The 16,320-nt window shown below is 41.8% G+C and overlaps 1 protein-coding gene across 3 annotated transcripts; it reads right to left on the reverse strand.

The window, feature by feature from the left end:
- On the reverse strand, nt 1-16,272 carry ATP5F1C (ATP synthase F1 subunit gamma). Of its 3 annotated transcripts, XM_006078060.4 has the most exons (10): nt 16,132-16,271; nt 9,546-9,580; nt 8,907-9,038; nt 5,670-5,874; nt 4,952-5,095; nt 4,767-4,831; nt 3,616-3,771; nt 3,119-3,215; nt 768-804; nt 1-140 (listed from the first exon to the last, which is right to left on the reverse strand). In XM_006078060.4, the coding sequence occupies exons 1-9, from the start codon at nt 16,185-16,187 to the stop codon at nt 798-800; spliced, it is 897 nt and encodes a 298-aa protein (XP_006078122.3). In that variant the 5' UTR covers nt 16,188-16,271; the 3' UTR covers nt 1-140; nt 768-797. The 3 variants fall into 3 exon arrangements, with proteins under 3 accessions (XP_006078122.3, XP_006078123.3, XP_006078124.3); XM_006078061.4 differs by lacking the exon at nt 768-804 and having other exon boundaries at nt 16,132-16,272; XM_006078062.4 differs by lacking the exons at nt 1-140; nt 768-804 and having other exon boundaries at nt 3,115-3,215; nt 16,132-16,272.
- Between the last annotated feature and the right edge of the window lie 48 nt (nt 16,273-16,320).

Genomic DNA, 16,320 nt, shown 5'->3' on the forward strand with positions numbered 1-16,320 from the left:
TTTTATGTTGAGTCATTTATTGTAAGATAATTTACAAATATCTTGCTGTCTTTAGTAATCTGAACAATGGACCAATATATTCTTCTGACAAGGACAGCAGTAAGCTAAAAACAAAATCAGCTTGCTGAATTCTTCTTTACCTGAAAAATAAAAGTATACAACAAATAAAAATCAAACAATTTTTTTTTGGAAATTAAACATATCAAGAGATAATATGTATCTAAAGTGGGACTTGAACTGACTCTACATAATAAACTGTTCCTCTATACACTAGTGGTTCTCAAGTTTTGGTGTGGGGACCTTTTCATGGGGTCTGTGAGGGCAAAACTAATTTCTGTAACAATGCTGCTTGCCTGTTTTATTCTCATTCTTAAGAGTACATGGTGGAGTTTTCCAGAACCTACATGACCTGCAATGTCAGAACAGAATGAATAGAGAAGTGGAGAGGACTGAGCTATCTTTTGCAGACTCAGACTTCAAGGGGTTCTGAGACCAGGAAGTCTGAGAACCACTGTTCTTCACCAGCCTGCTTTTAGTACTGCAAAGAAATGCTGATTCTTTATCCTTGTAGTTTTAATATATTTAAGAAGGAAAAAAAAAGACCCCTAGCATCAGCCATGTGCTCCCACAATCTGACTGCTGCCCTAATAGCCGGCCAGTCTCATCTCCCAAGAAATCAGTTTCCCTGTTGCTGAATTAGTTTCAATTCTCTCTGACTGGGTTTGTTTTCTGATGGGATGGGGGGAGGGTGTGAATTACCACTTTACCTCTTGTCTGAGGATGAAACTTGATTTTCATTAGTCCCTGGGTTATTATATTAGAAGGAAAACACAAACAGAAAACAAGCAGGTCAGGAAGCAATCCATGCTGGTTAATCATGTACAATTTCCAACTAGAAAAGCCCATTTCCTCATTCACTACCTTGAGTATATCACATAAATACTTACCAAAAGAGTTCCTTGAAACAGAGTCACTAATTGTTAGAAAACATTACAGACCTGAATCTGGTTAGAGTAATAAAACCATGTTCATGCAAGTAGGCAGGACTATGAAAGCATACTTTAAACCACAACTTTGCTATAAGTAGTATATAATTTTTTTTTTTTAATTTAAGCTAGCAACTAACACTTGGCACCTCAAATATGGTTTACTCATGCCTTTTATTACCAAATAGTGAAATGTGTTTGTATTAAATACTAGCCTTTAAGCAGAAGAGCTGACAGGTTACAGAGCATGCAGGTTCATTTCATATAAATAATCCATCATGAGGATTATTAAGGTCTGCATAGCTAACCTTTAATAAAGGATTTAGCCTGCCTTTCTAGAAAGTGAAAACTGAATAGTCAATTTCCAGTTATTTGAACTGTTATTAAAAGTCTCATTCTTCATGTCCCAATCTCCTTCTCATTTCTCTGCATTTGCTACTTTCAGTCAGGTCCCCATATTCCTAATCAAGAGCTGGGTCCTCCACTCTGCAGAGGCTGTAGCCTCCATTTATTCCGAGCATCCATTCCTCTTTCCCCTGGCTCTCTGCATCTCACAGCCCCCAGACCTTCAGAGTGCAGTTCTTTCCCCCAGGCCTAGGCACACTCGCCACCGGAGAAGCAGTAGAATGTACAGCAAGGAGGACACGAATAATACACCTGCTTAACCCCATCCTAGCTCGCATGTCATAGAAAACAACTGTGTTGCAGGGAGAGCATCTTAACTGTCTCTGTCAAGCTGGAAAGTGGCAGGACCACTCATCACTGCCTGGACGCTGATGCTAACAGAGCAGTAGTGACCAGGAGGACAGATGGTTCAAACGCAGGCTTGAAAGCAAAATAAGAGAAGGAAGGCTGTTTAGGACAGCAGAGCTGATGGAGCCAACCAACACTGACAGAATGGTCTCAACCAGTTTGTGTGTGTCTCTGGAATCCTGCCCATTTCCATCCTCCAGAGACAAAAAGGACCAACTTCTATGTCACCTTAGCGATGAACCTTTCCCCGAGTCTTAAACCTGGACCCACATACTCATATACTCAGCAAAGTGTTATTTCTGTCTCTTCTAAAATTCCAGTTCTTAATACACTCATGGCTTACCATTCATTCACTCCACAAATATTTACTAAGGAAGTGCATGCCAGGTGATGAAGCTACAAAAGTGAACGAGACATGGCCCCTCTCAAGCCACAGGACACAGACAAACCTAAGGGCAGTTCCTAATAAAATGGTGTAAGTGCTGTGATGGAGGGAAACACGGGAAATAGCCCCACTCACACCACAAAGGAGGGTTTTCTGGGGGAAAGGAGTCCCCCAGCTCCGTTATGAAGGACAAACAGAAGTCAGTCAGGTGGAGGATTAAGGGTGCAGGGGAAAAAAAGAATGACATTTCAGGAAAAAGCATGTGCCACTTAAAAAATATATTTCCTAATTTGGGAGAGAAATGACAAAGATGCATTCAGAGGGCATAAAGGGGAGAAAGTCAAGGGATATTTAGAAGAAGGTAAGATTTAGAGAACGTGGTGACCAATTAGCAGGAGGTGAGAGAATGAGTCAAAGATTACTTAATACACATTTTATCTTTCAGCACAATTGTCTACAATTGTCTATGTTTTCTTATCCTATTAGGATGTAAACGCCTTGGGACAAAGGATCCCACCCTTTAGCACTATATGAGGCATGTAATGGGTGTTCAACGTAATCCTTTTTTATAGATTTCCCATTACTGTAACCCTGGTTACAAACATTAACATATCTAGCTAAACAACCAAGACATTTTCTTAAGGACAGCGGTATTTTAAGAACTATCGAAGGACAGTACTGATACAGAAAACTTACTTAAAAACTTCCTGACCCTACCACCATTCAATAATTTACAGATTTTAAAAAAAACAAACCGAAAACCAGTAACTCATAAACTAAGCCTGAATGTTTCAGCTGAAACAATCAAAAATACTCTAGAGATCTCATTTTCATCAAATCTTTATATTCTAAGAGTAAGCAAACAAGATTAAGCAATAGATCATTTTTTTGCTGTAACAGACCAAAAAAGGGGAGAAGGGGACATAAACGAGCCAAGGATAAACGAGCAGGCACTATGAGACAAGAATGCTGAAGGCAATGCTCAGTTACTTACAGAGCCGCAGCACCAGAGATGATTTCTATCAGCTCTTTGGTGATGACAGCTTGGCGGGTGCGATTGAATGTCAGAGTCAATTTGTCAATCATTTCAGCTACAAACAAAACGAAGATTAGACAACAAGATTTAAAACCAGAAAAGAATACCTTGCTCACTAACTCACTCATGAGATGTAAGTTGTTTAATTAAAAAATAAGATTCTGTCTCTTTTCAGGTAGTGGAACTGGCCTCTTGAAAAATGTTATGGAGACATATTTTTTTTGTATCTTCCAAGAATTAAAGTACTTGCACACTTACTTCCTACCAAGTAAGACGTTACTTCCTTTAAGGAGAAGAATATAACTTTTCTATCCTCACAGGATCAGTGGCAGAGCCCAGGACCAGACCCCAGCTCTCCTGCTCCTCTTCCAGAATTGCTAACACCCTTTGATATGAGCGAGGGCCTCCATGCAGCCTCAGCAAAGGGAAGCCCTCAGACTGTGCCGGGCACTTACAAGCATTCTTGCTGGCATTGTCCATGGCCGTCATCCTGGCGCTCTGTTCACTCGTGGTGGATTCCTTCAGGGAGTAGTAGATGATGTTGGCCAGGCTGTATTCCTGGTAATTCCGCAGCACATCAGCATCAATGTCATCGTAGATACTCATGCTCTCTGTTGAAATGCAAAAACTGATTTAATCAAGAAGCTTCCTGGTGCAAAAATCCTTTATAATCACAGAGAAGTCAATGTGAGACTGGTTAAAAGACACAGTTCTAAAAGCTTCATCTATTTTCATACTATAGATTATAGCAGATTTTCAGTAAAACATGATGTGTAAACAAAGCACTTGGTATTCTACTTGAAATGCTTAACTTCATAAAACTCAAGAGGCTGACATTTAAAGTAACAGCCCTACATTTCACAGGTATAGAGCCTCTGGAGAGCATCTAGCAGAGTGCCCTGGACTAAGCCAGCACAGTCCGGGACCGAGTTTTTCAATAGAGAAATTAAGGAGAGAAATGAGACTTGTATACTGTGATATAAAAATCCCAACTCAATCATGTGGTTATTGGAGAAATTTGACAGTGTCAAGACAATGAGGGAGGGAAAGTTCTTCTGAGAATATGAGTCAAAGAGTTAGAGGCTGCTCTGCATTTCAGCAATTAGGCAGCAGAAATTTAGCAGCGCATTCAAAAAGTCTTCATTAGGGTAAAATGAGACAGGGCTGCACATCGTTGACTTAAGATGCAGAGGATCATGTAACTCCTATTTTATATACCATGAAGAAATAAAGTAACACAGCCAATTAAAAATGATGTTACTGACTGGTAGAAGCACCTCAATTTTAGAGACATTAAAAAGTGTACCTCTTAGAATAGAAGAAATATAATATATAGGAGAGGAAAATGAAATTGATTCCTGAGTATTATTTCCAGAATGCTTCACTGAGCAATGATGACTTTCATATATAATGTTGACCCCCAATGGATATTTATTTATACAATGAATGTTTTATGGTTTCATGGAAGCTGCTAATAGATGATGATAGAAACAACTCAACATTTTTGTTACTGCTGAAAAAAAGCCACCCTGACAAATACTGTTTTCCTCAATCTGCAAATCTCTCGTTTCATAGGAAAAATACTTGTCATACAAAATATACTTACCAGCACTTGAAATGGTGTCAAGGGAAAAGATGGGCTTTTCTTCTGTCTTGTAGGAGATGACAGACCTAGAAATGGCAAAAACTAATGTAAATTCCAAGATTATAATTTCACACTATTAAGGAGACATTTACTCAACTGAAAAAAATCTGAACATAAAAAAGCTTGGATTCCAACATTTTTCTTGCCTGAATCGGTTAAAGATGATAGACCCTTCATCAAATTCGTATCCAGAATTTAACAGCTCAAGGGCAATGACTGACGCATCCCCAAAGGTAGGGGGCCTCCTCCCCACTTCTTTGAATGTCACCAGAAACTGGTCAGAATGAGTCCTATGAGAAAACGAAGAGATCATCTGTAACAGCTGAGCGGAATACTTCTGCGCAAGGAACAAGGCAAAAATACTCTATGAATCAAGTGTATTTTGAGTGGAGAATGCGGTGTTCACTGAATTAAGGTACCCCCTACGTTATTATGATCACCCATCCTTCAGAGCCTGCCCAGAACTGAGGACTCACAATCACCTTTTCTCGCCTTATCTCTCTCTCTGCCTTTACTCCTCTCCTGCCAATTCTAATTAACTGTTACTCATTTCTGGCATTTCCAGGCCATGACAACTCCTCAGAGTCCTCATTAAAAAAAAAAAAAAAAAAAAAGCCCTTAGCTTCTGACACTCCTATTGTATTCCATTTATGGTTTGGAAGAAGGAGAAGCAAATGACAAGTAAAAAACAAGGGAAATCTACACATTCTAAGATATCCTGGAACAAAACTTGAAACAAAACAAAGCTTCTCCGTGTGTATAAAATGGCAACCAAAAAGACACCTTGCTTAAATCAACTATTAAAGAAAATGCCCTTTACTCACACCTGCAGCCTTCTGAATAAACAATATGTATTTATATTACCTGTGAAGTATACTCCTGATTTTATCACCAACTCCAATAATCTTAACTTCTTTCCCAGCTGCTGCAAGGTTGGCCGCCTCGCTTTTCATCTGTTTAGCAACCGAGGAGTGAATAGCACCACAGAGCCCTCGGTCCGAGGACACACCGATGATGAGGTGCTTCTTCTTGTCTTCAGGAGTCTTAATATCAGCCTTTTCATACAGAGCTTCAAAAAAAAAAAAAAAAAGGTGTAATTACACTAAATACAGCAATAACCCCTAATTCACAAAACGATGCCTTTACTTATCAAGTATCTTTGCACTTATTTCATTTACAAAGAGGTTGAAAACCATAAAGGTCTAAATCTCTGTTAAGAGGTCTCTAGACACAAAGTTATCTAAGCACTGACTAAAAGAAATCACTAGTACAATCAGCTTGTAAAGAGGCCAGACTTAGAGAAGTGACGACTTATCTAGACTTACCAAATTTTTAAATAATTAAAATCTTCAGAGTACAACCAAGAAAGCAGGGAGTAAATATTTACTGAACTATTCATATATCTGCACAGCGAGCTTTTATGAAAACTACTGACATTAAAATAATGGATGCCATTTTACTTTGGGTGTTACTTTTACAGCCTCACTTTGTTGGTCTGATCTTCGAAGAAGCAGAAGCCAAGAGGGATTCAAATAGGGTTCAATACACATGGATTTTACTGGGAAAATGCCTGAGAGAAGACACAGGAAGGAGGTCAGAAGAGCCATCACGCTGCGATGCCTGTCTGACCAGTGGGAAGAAAGATGAGGAGGCAGCTTCCTGGCCTGCAGAGCAGTCGAGGGAAAGCTCAGCAAGGCTGCCAGGGAGCCCCAGGTCTCCACAGAACATGCAGCCTGAGCACCCCATCTGTCAGGAGGAGCTCGTGGGAAGCATGTCTCGGGTGCAAACATAGGATGGTTTCAGCAGCTGTCTCTCTAGTTGGAAACTGCATCCTCATGGCTGCCACATGCCCCCACTTCAACAAAATTCCTATTACCCTTCTTCAATTAGAGCAGGACTCTCAAATTTCAATACTTGAGAACCCTCCATAAAAGGTGGAGAAAGGTACATACTAACTCTAAAGTTCAGGGAAGTGAAGAGAATATTCCTTTTAAGTTTCTTTTTATCTTTTATATTGTACAGCATAAAAAATAAAATTCCTATTTAAAGTTCTTAAATATTTTAAAGATTAGCCATTTAATATCCAGCAGTTAACATTTTTTCAGTTTGAAGGACTTAGAAGTTGACTGGCAGCCTTGACTTGAATTTTTAATGACCCAATCAAAAAATGGGCCAAAGAACTAAATAGACATTTCTCCAAAGAAGACATACAGATGGCTAACAAACACATGAAAAGATGCTCAACATCACTCATTATCAGAGAAATGCAAATCAAAACCACTATGAGGTACCATTTCACGCCAGTCAGAATGGCTGTGATCCAAAAGTCTACAAGTAATAAATGCTGGAGAGGGTGTGGAGAAAAGGGAACCCTCTTACACTGTTGGTGGGAATGCAAACTAGTATAGCCACTATGGAGAACAGTGTGGAGATTCCTTAAAAAACTGGAAATAGAACTGCCTTATGATCCAGCAATCCCACTGCTGGGCATACACACTGAGGAAACCAGAAGGGAAAGAGACACGTGTACCCCAATGTTCATCACAGCACTGTTTATAATAGCCAGGACATGGAAGCAACCTAGATGTCCATCAGCAGATGAATGGATAAGAAAGCTGTGGTACATATACACAATGGAGTATTACTCAGCCATTAAAAAGAATACATTTGAATCAGTTCTAATGAGGTGGATGAAATGGGAGCCTATTATACACAGTGAAGTAAGCCAGAAAGAAAAACACCAATACAGTATACTAACACATATATATGGAATTTAGAAAGATGGTAACAATAACCCTGTATACGAGACACCAAAAGAGACACTGATGTATAGAACAGTCTTATGGACTCTGTGGGAGAGGGAGAGCATGGGAAGATTTGGGAGAATGGCATTGAAACATGTATAATATCATGTATGAAACGAGTTGCCAGTCCAGGTTCGATGCACGATACTGGATGCTTGGCGCTGGTGCATTGGGACGACCCAGAAGGATGGTGTGGGGAGGGAGGAGGGAGGGGAGTTCAGGATGGGGAACACATGTATACCTGTGGCGGATTCATTTTGATATTTGGCAAAACCAATACGATATTGTAAAGTTTAAAGATAAAATTTTAAAAAATAAAGAAAGATGAATTTTTAATATTATACCACAAATATTCTAATCAGATATCCAAGTCAATTTCTTCATTAAGCCCAGCAGAGAACAGGACTCATAAGAGCAAACAGCTGGTGTTGTTAAAGATGGCTAAAACCTAATGGAACAAGTCTCTCCTATACTGCTAAGTGAAACTAAATACAGTATTTTTATTTTTAAAAAAGTCTTCATTGATTTTGTTACAATATTGTTTCTGTCCAATGTTTTGGTTTCTTGGCCATGAGGCATGTGGGATCTAAGCTCCCTGACCAGGGACTGAACGTGCACCCCTTGCACAGAAGGTGAAGTCTTAACCAGCGGACTGCCAGGGAGGTCCCAGTATGGCATTTTCAAAGCAAGGAGTCATTTCAACTGAAGCATGGAATGCTATCATTTTCTCATACAAAACTTTCGGTAGCAGTATGAATGCATGCTCAAGAAATATAAACACAAGAAAACTCCTGCAGAAAGTTAATTTCTAACAGATTAATACAGATAATACAGATATATCTTTTTTCCTCCTTTACAGCTGCTCTTTCAACACTCTGTCCATATACTCAATCATAGCCATGACTGTTGAGTCAAATTCCACTGCAGGGTACCCCCACCCCAACCTGCAGTCCTAAAAGATCACATCATATTGTAACAGGATAAAATCAAGCATCTGAGTCTGATGCACTAAACCCCATGATCTTTTGATGGCATATTTAATAATCTAGGAACAATCTTTCAGAGTACTTTAAAAGGGAGGTGAACACATACAGTGATGAATAGAGACAGGCTTGGATGCCAAGCCATGCAGGTAAAGTCACGACTGTACTGGACTTGGGTTTTCTCCTCTGCAAAGCTGGGGCTCCAATAGTGCCCGCCTGCACAGGGCTGCCATGACCGTGAGTGCCTGTAAGTGCTCAGGACCGCGATCTCTAGCTTAAAAGGTCTTTGTAATCTGACTGCACGCCCCTCTTACCCAAGGACCCCACTCCATACACTCGGGCGGGTTTTAGCTCCCTCTCAGCTCGGGCGTATTTCGCTGCTGCTACCATTTTCATAGACTTGGTAATCTTCTGGATGTTTTTGATTGATTTTAGTCGCCTGGTAACTGAAAAACATAAGTGCTGTGTTAAGATAAAGGAATTATGATTTCATTTGTGAATTTATGGAAATATTTTCCTAAACTGCAAGGTAGAATAACTAGCAGTTAGACCATCTGCCAAACTAGGCTTCATATTAGAGTTAATAGTCGAGTACCACTAAGTCAGACCTTGCGCTATATGGACAGCAAGCAAAAACAGCAATGTAACATTAAATTATGCATGTAAAACATTAAATGGCATTGAAAATGGCTTTCAACCAAAAACAAGTCCCATAACATTTTACCCGCCACACAGAGTACAGTTTTTTCTGATTATCATTCTACAGACAACAGAAGCACAGCCACCATGTGTTACGTCACAGCGGTTTCTTCCAACGCCACAGACACATGACATAGATTCACTGTCCATTTTAACCAAGTACGTAAATGGGCTAAAGCAGCACACTTTCAGAAGTATTTTTATTTGGCAAAATTTAGTTTTTCTTAATTCGCATATTGAGATAAAGTACTTACTATCTTTCAAAGTTGCCATATTTCGAACTTGGATCCTGAAAATAAAGATGGCAAAAATTTTTTTTTAGTTTTTTGGGAAAAAGCTCCAGAAACTTCCAAAGTTAATATATGGACTTAAAGAGTGGCCCATAAAGAAACAATCTATCAAATAATAAGACTCTGAATATATATGGATATATATAAACCCCCTAATATGGATATCAAGCCCTGTTTGAAAGGTCTGTTTCTAGTTGCCCTAACATAAAGCTTCCACTGAGGTCACATGGCATTCACACAGGCTCTATTTCCGACTCCATGTCTTAGCCTATATTGTTTCCATGACAGACAGTCCTTCCCCTTGTCAGGCTATCCAGTTATTCTTAAACTCAAGGTCAGCCACTTCTAAAAACGATTGCTCAGTTCCCAAGCAAGCTCCTGACTTCCTCATTTCACCAATAAATAACATAACACTTTAGGGTCAATCATACATTCTAACATGACCACATGTGTCAAAGTAGAATTTAAAAACCAATTCTTAACTGTTCCAACTCAATCCAGTGAGCTTTTATGGAGCAGATACTCTACTCCAGGACTTGGTCTCTGACCACAATAAGCATACTGCTGCTGCTGCTAAGTCGCTTCAGTCATGTCCGACTCTTAGCGACCCCATGGACTGCAACCTACCAGGCTCCTCTGTCCATGGGATTTTCCAGGCAAGAATACTGGAGTGGCGTGCCATCGCCTTCTCCCAATAAGCATACTATTATCTCATAAACAAGATTCATGCAAACTTAAGATTTACATAAATTTTACATTAAATATTTTTCTAGTCTTTAAAGCGCTAACACATAAAAGTCAAAAATAGTAACAGTTAAAGCTAAATATGAGAGGCTCTTCCCCTTACTGGTGAAGACAACATGTTATAGAACATACATCATCTTTCAGCTCTTAAATCCATCAAGCACCTGTTGGCCTGGAAATCGCCAAGGAAGAACTGAGGAATCTATACATCTTGCCTGGAGAATCCCAGGGACAGGGGAGCCTGGTGGGCTGCCGTCTATGGGGTCGCACAGAGTCGGACATGACTGAAGCGCCTTAGCAGCAGCATACATTGTACATAAAGGAGGGCCTTAGGGCATTCCAAGGAACTGTTTGCAGTTTTGAAGCTGGAGACACAGCCTGCATTAGTAAGTTTAAATATTATTTTATAGGTAGTGGGGAAATGATGAAACTTTAGTTGTTCAGTAAAGTACCTCAGATGGCAAGGAAAAGCACAGAATGATACTGAATCTTGATGACACAGAGGCCACAGGGGCAGCTGCTTGCAGTTTCCAGACAAGAGAAGGCAAGACCCTGGACCAAGAGGCTGGCAAAGCAAGGGGAGCCTAGATCTAAGACCAAGCGGACCCAAAGGTTTCTAACTTAAGACCTGAGTGGACAGTGCTGTCATTTAACCAAGACAGAAAAGCTAGGTAGGGGGGATTCTCACTTGTGATAATGAGTTTTGAATGCGATATTGTACTATGGGACCAGGTGGAAATGTGATCTGGGTCTGTGGAAAATACGAGGTATTTTGAGATTAGAGACAGATTTGTAACTATCAACAGACATGATGGTTGATGCAAAAAAAAAAAAAAAAATAAAATAGAAAAACAAAATAAAAAGAGCTGATCTGAGCTCTCTTTAGGGAGAGCTTGCTCTACTGAATATAGTTTTTGCAAATGAGAAGATAAAGGAAGTTCTGAATCAGCTGTGTGTCCCAGAAAATTGTCTTGTCCTGAGAAATCGTCGGGAGATTATCCAAGAAACCGGAAGCTTACCCAGAACAATGGAGGGCAAATTGCACAGATAGTGGACTGCCATGATCTCCTATGATCACATGGCAGTGTGAGAAAAACCGAAGGAGTCAGTACAGGATGGGGTCTGCGAGATTCACTGCAGACAGCTTGGAAGAATTTTAAGGAGCGTATAATGCTGAGGAACATTTCATGCAAAGATGGGCTTGATAAAGGACAGAAATGGTATGGACCTAACAGAAGCAGAAGATATTAAAGAGACATGGCAAGAATACACAGAAGAACTGTACAAAAAAGAGCGTCACGACCCAGATAATCACAATGGTGTGATCACTGACCTAGAGCCAGACATCCTGGAATGTGAAGTCAAGTGGGCCTTAGAAAGCATCACTATGAACAAAGCTACTGGAGGTGATAGAATTCCAGTGGAGCTATTCCAGATCCTGAAAGATGATGCTGTGAAAGTGCTGCACTCAATATGCCAGCAAATTTGGAAAACTCAGCAGTGGCCACAGGACTGGAAAAGGTCAGTTTTCATTCCAATCCCGAAGAAAGGCTATGCCAAAGAATGCTCAAACTATGGCACAATTGCACTCATCTCACATGCTAGTAAAGTAATGCTCAAAATTCTCCAAGCCAGGCTTCAGCAATATGTGAACCGTGAACTTCCTGATGTTCAAGCTGGTTTTAGAAAAGGCAGAGGAACCAGAGATCAAATTGCCAACATCCGCTGGATCTTTGAAAAAGCAAGAGAGTTCCAGAAAAACATCTATTTCTGCTTTCTTGACTATGCCAAAGCCTTTGACTGTGTGGATCACAATAAACTGTGGAAAATTCTGAAAGAGATGGGAATACCAGACCACCTGATCTGCCTCTTGAGAAATTTGTATGCAGGTCAGGAAGCAACAGTTAAAACTGGACATGGAACAACAGACTGGTTCCAAATAGCAAAAGGAGTTCGTCAAGGCTGCATATTGTCACCTTGCTTATTTAACTTATATGCAGAGTACATCATGAGAAACGCTGGACTGGAAGAAGCACAAGCTGGAATCAAGATTGCCAGGAGAAATATCAATAACCTCAGATATGCACATGACACCACCCTTATAGCAGAAAGTGAAGAGGAAGTAAAAAGCCTCTTGATGAAAGTGAAAGTGGAGAGTGAAAAGTTGGCTTAAAGCTCAACATTCAGAAAACGAAGATCATGGCATCTGGTCCCATCACTTCATGGGAAATAGATGGGGAAACAGTGGAAACAGCGTCAGACTTTCTTTTTCTGGGCTCCAAAATCACTGCAGATGGTGACTGCAGCCATGAAATTAGAAGACGCTTACTCCCTGGAAGGAAAGTTATGACCAACCTAGACAGCATATTCAAAAGCAGAAACATTACTTTGCCAACAAAGGTTCGTCTAGTCAAGGCTATGGTTTCTCCTGTGGTCATGTATGGGTGTGAGAGTTGGACTGTGAAGAAGGCTGAGCGCCGAAGAATTGATGATGCTTTTGAACTGTGGTGTTGGAGAAGACTCTTGCGAGTCCCTTGGACTGCAAGGAGATCCAACCAGTCCATTCTGAAGGAGATCAGCCCTGGGATTTCTTTGGAAGGAATGATGCTGAAGCTGAAACTCCAGTACTTTGGCCACCTCATGTGAAGAGTTGACTCATTGGAAAAGATTCTGATGCTGGGAGGGATTGGGAGCAGGAGGAGAAGGGGACGACAGAGGATGAGATGGTTGGATGGCATCACTGACTCGATGGACGTGAGTCTCAGTGAACTCCGGGAGTTGGTGATGGACAGGGAGGCCCGGTGTGCTGTGATTCATGGGGTCGCAAAGAGTCAAGCACGACTGAGCAACTGATCTGATCTGATATGATGTGAACATAAAAATTAAGGAAGAAGCAGCATCCACTAATTCCTGAGGAAAAGAAAATTATGAAGTATCTGCAATCTGAATACTGAATGCCGGGGTGGAAGTCCAACCCCTGGCTCTCCATCAAATGACTTCCAGAACTTTACTACCATCCACGATCCATCCTCATTAGGTTTCTACCTTCTCACATTAGTTTATATAGATAAAACATGTACGTACAAATTCATTTTCATTTTTCAGTGGATACATCTGGGTCCCCACAAGCATTTCTCCCCCTACCCTCACTTCTTTACAAATACTCATTTAATCCTCACAACAATCCAATTAATGGGGCACTCCATTACCCCCATGTAACAGATGGGGAAATGATAAAGACACTGAGTAAGCTGCACAAGGCCGCACAGCGAGGCAGTCAGGATTCAAGCCTGAGGGTGGCCAAGACTGCAACCGGGCAGTTAGGCACCACTCCGCCTGGCATGCTACACACTGCTGCCTCATGCTTTTACATTTAAAAGTAAGTGTCTGCTATCTCAGTTTCAGATGAAGGCCTGCCTTCTCTCCTCTGAGACGCCTTCTCCCTTCCTTTCCAACATCTACATGTCCACTTATGGCCATTGGTTTCCTAATATAAAACAGTTCCATCTTAGAGAAGGTGGAACACTGAGAAATAGAAACATATTTTCCCTCTGACGCAGAAAAATCAAAAACTCCCTCCCCAACCAAATTTCTTATTTCCATTCTCTTAAATGAGCTTTTAAAAAAAGGTTTAATTTTCAAAAATTTAGTTGTTATTTTACTGACACCCTAAACAATTAAAATAATTTTAACCTACCAGTCAGTTAATATTAGTATGCTAACGTCTCTGGAACAATGACAAACTGCACATTAACCTAAACAGAACCAAGGACATGCCTCTTCCTGGTTCTATAAAGGCAAAGGTGTACTTCCTTTTCAGATTAATTCTGTGGAGTATGAAACATTAAGACGGCTTTAATTGCTGAATTCAAAAGGCGATTACAGTGACTAGGAAGTGGCAGGAGCAAAACAGACACCAGGCACGAAGAATGATGGAATATGTCCATCCAAAAAAAGGAAGAGGACAGAGTCTACTCTCCAAGGTGGAACACTGATGTCTGATGAATATTCACAACCTACCAATTTGATGAAGGTCAGGACTTCCACATGTATTTGCTCACTGGGGTTCCAGTTTAAGCTCCCTGCCCCCCACAGTAGTTATCTTAGACAGAAAGTGAAAGTGAAGTCGTTCAGTGGCAACCGATTCTTTGCGACCCCAGGGACCTACCACACTCCTCCGTCCATGGGATTTTCCAGGCAAGAGTCCTGGAGTGGGTTGCCATTGCCTTCTCCATTGCAGACAGAGAGCACGCTCAAATGATCCTTTACTAAAGGATCCTCAAATGATTACAGGTTTTTAAAAAGTGATTTTGTACAGTTAAAGGTAAAATATTTTGTACTCATTTCTGAAACTGTCCATTTTTAAAAGATCAACTTGGCTGACTTAAAGTTCTAAAAATATTTACAGGTTACATTCATGCACAGCAAGATGGGAAAGAAGGAAGGAGAGCTGACATTTGCAGACCACTGCTGCATGTCAGACACGCTGTCCTACAAACTTCATCAGGACCGTATCTGTCTGTCCTTCACATTTCAGCACTTTGCCCAGTGTCAACTTGGTGCTGGGCAAGCACCCAACAAATGTGTGCCGAGTGATGAAGAAATGGGGCAACCTATGAGTGAGACTCCAGCTAAGCTGACTTCATCCCCATGAATACTCTTTTCAACATAGGGGAAAGAAAATTTGACTTCCACGGCAAACCCACTAACATCTGTGTGTAGGTTTTTCACATCAAATTTAGTTTCTTCATTACCCTGAAAATCTTTTATCAGTTATCTGCTTAATGAAAACATACCTATTTTAATTAATGTATTAGAGTCCCTTCTCATAAATTAGGATACACACATCTAGTGCTGTGGCTTCTTAGAATTCTCCTATACTGTAAAACCAAGTAATTGCTAAAACACCCAGTCGACAGCTAACAATCCCCTTAGCACCCTATCTGCAATCCTTCCAGACTGCCTAGCTTCAAAACATTTCATCCTATTACAGAGCACCACCACAAACCAACATTTATCTGCCTATTGCCAGGCCTTGTAACATGCCTTTTTCTGGGGATGGAGGAGAAACCAATGTTTACTTAAATCCCTAAAACTTGCATAGCAATGGACGGATGTCGCTTACAAGTCTGTCTATCTCCTCCTCCTCGGGACCTTATGATGATGTCATGACCTTGCAGGGCTACTGTTTCTGCACAACGGTTTCGAGATAGTTAAGGTATCTTTCCCTTCCTCGCCTTAATATTTTTAAGGTCTCTTTTGCTGCCCACGAGGGCACTTATTTCATTCACCAGTGCCCAGCAAGGCGCCTGCTGCAGAATAGGTGCTCAACACGGGCTGGGAGTTCACTGCCCTCTGCACCGCAGGGTTTCAAACGGCGTCAAGGACAAAAGCACTCCTTAACCTTTCGTTGGACCTTCCCTGGGGCCCTCCAAAGGCCTCCCCGAGGCCCGTCGCCCTGGCGAGCAGCAGAGGCTTCCGAGGCGTCTAATTAGTCGCTGAGGAGATCCAAGGCCGCTCTGCAATTGACTGGGCCCAAGGTCCACTACCGAGGTCCCTGACGACCACTCCGCTCGGCCCTCACCCCGCCCCGGCCCGTCTCAGGAGACGAGGCGCGACCTCGCCGTCTCCGCTGCCCTCGCGCGCCCTTCTGTTCCGAGCGCCTCTTGCAGCCGGCCTCCGCGAGACCGGGGCCTGGCCAGCCCTGAGACCCCGGTTCAGTCCGAGTCGCCTCCCCACTTGCTTCCCCTACCCGAGCTCTCCCACCCCTCGCAACCCTCTCATCCCCGCTGCGACCTGCCATTACCATTGTGGCTGCACGGTCCAGGCCGAGAGGCCAGCGACGCCCGCCCGAGAGAACATGGTGACGCCGGCCCTGCTGAAGGTCGGTCAGACAGGCCTCACCGCGCGTGCGCGGAAGCTGCGTTACGCGTCCCGCCCACCCCGCTGTCTCCCTGAGCCTCGCTTCTTCCCGCCGGACTGAAGGAAGCCTCGC

This window comes from Bubalus bubalis, chromosome 14 (assembly GCF_019923935.1).
Source record: "Bubalus bubalis isolate 160015118507 breed Murrah chromosome 14, NDDB_SH_1, whole genome shotgun sequence".
Taxonomy (NCBI): Eukaryota; Metazoa; Chordata; class Mammalia; order Artiodactyla; family Bovidae; genus Bubalus; species Bubalus bubalis.

Coding starts and splice junctions, on each gene's coding strand:
- ATP5F1C (XM_006078060.4), bottom strand. CDS start 16,187: ATGTTCTCTCGGGCGGGCGTCGCTGGCCTCTCGGCCTGGACCGTGCAG. Junction 9,039..9,545: donor TATGGCAACTTTGAAAGATA/GTAAGTACTTTA, acceptor TATGTTTTTCAG/TTACCAGGCGACTAAAATCA. Junction 3,772..4,766: donor TGACACCATTTCAAGTGCTG/GTAAGTATATTT, acceptor GCATTTCAACAG/AGAGCATGAGTATCTACGAT.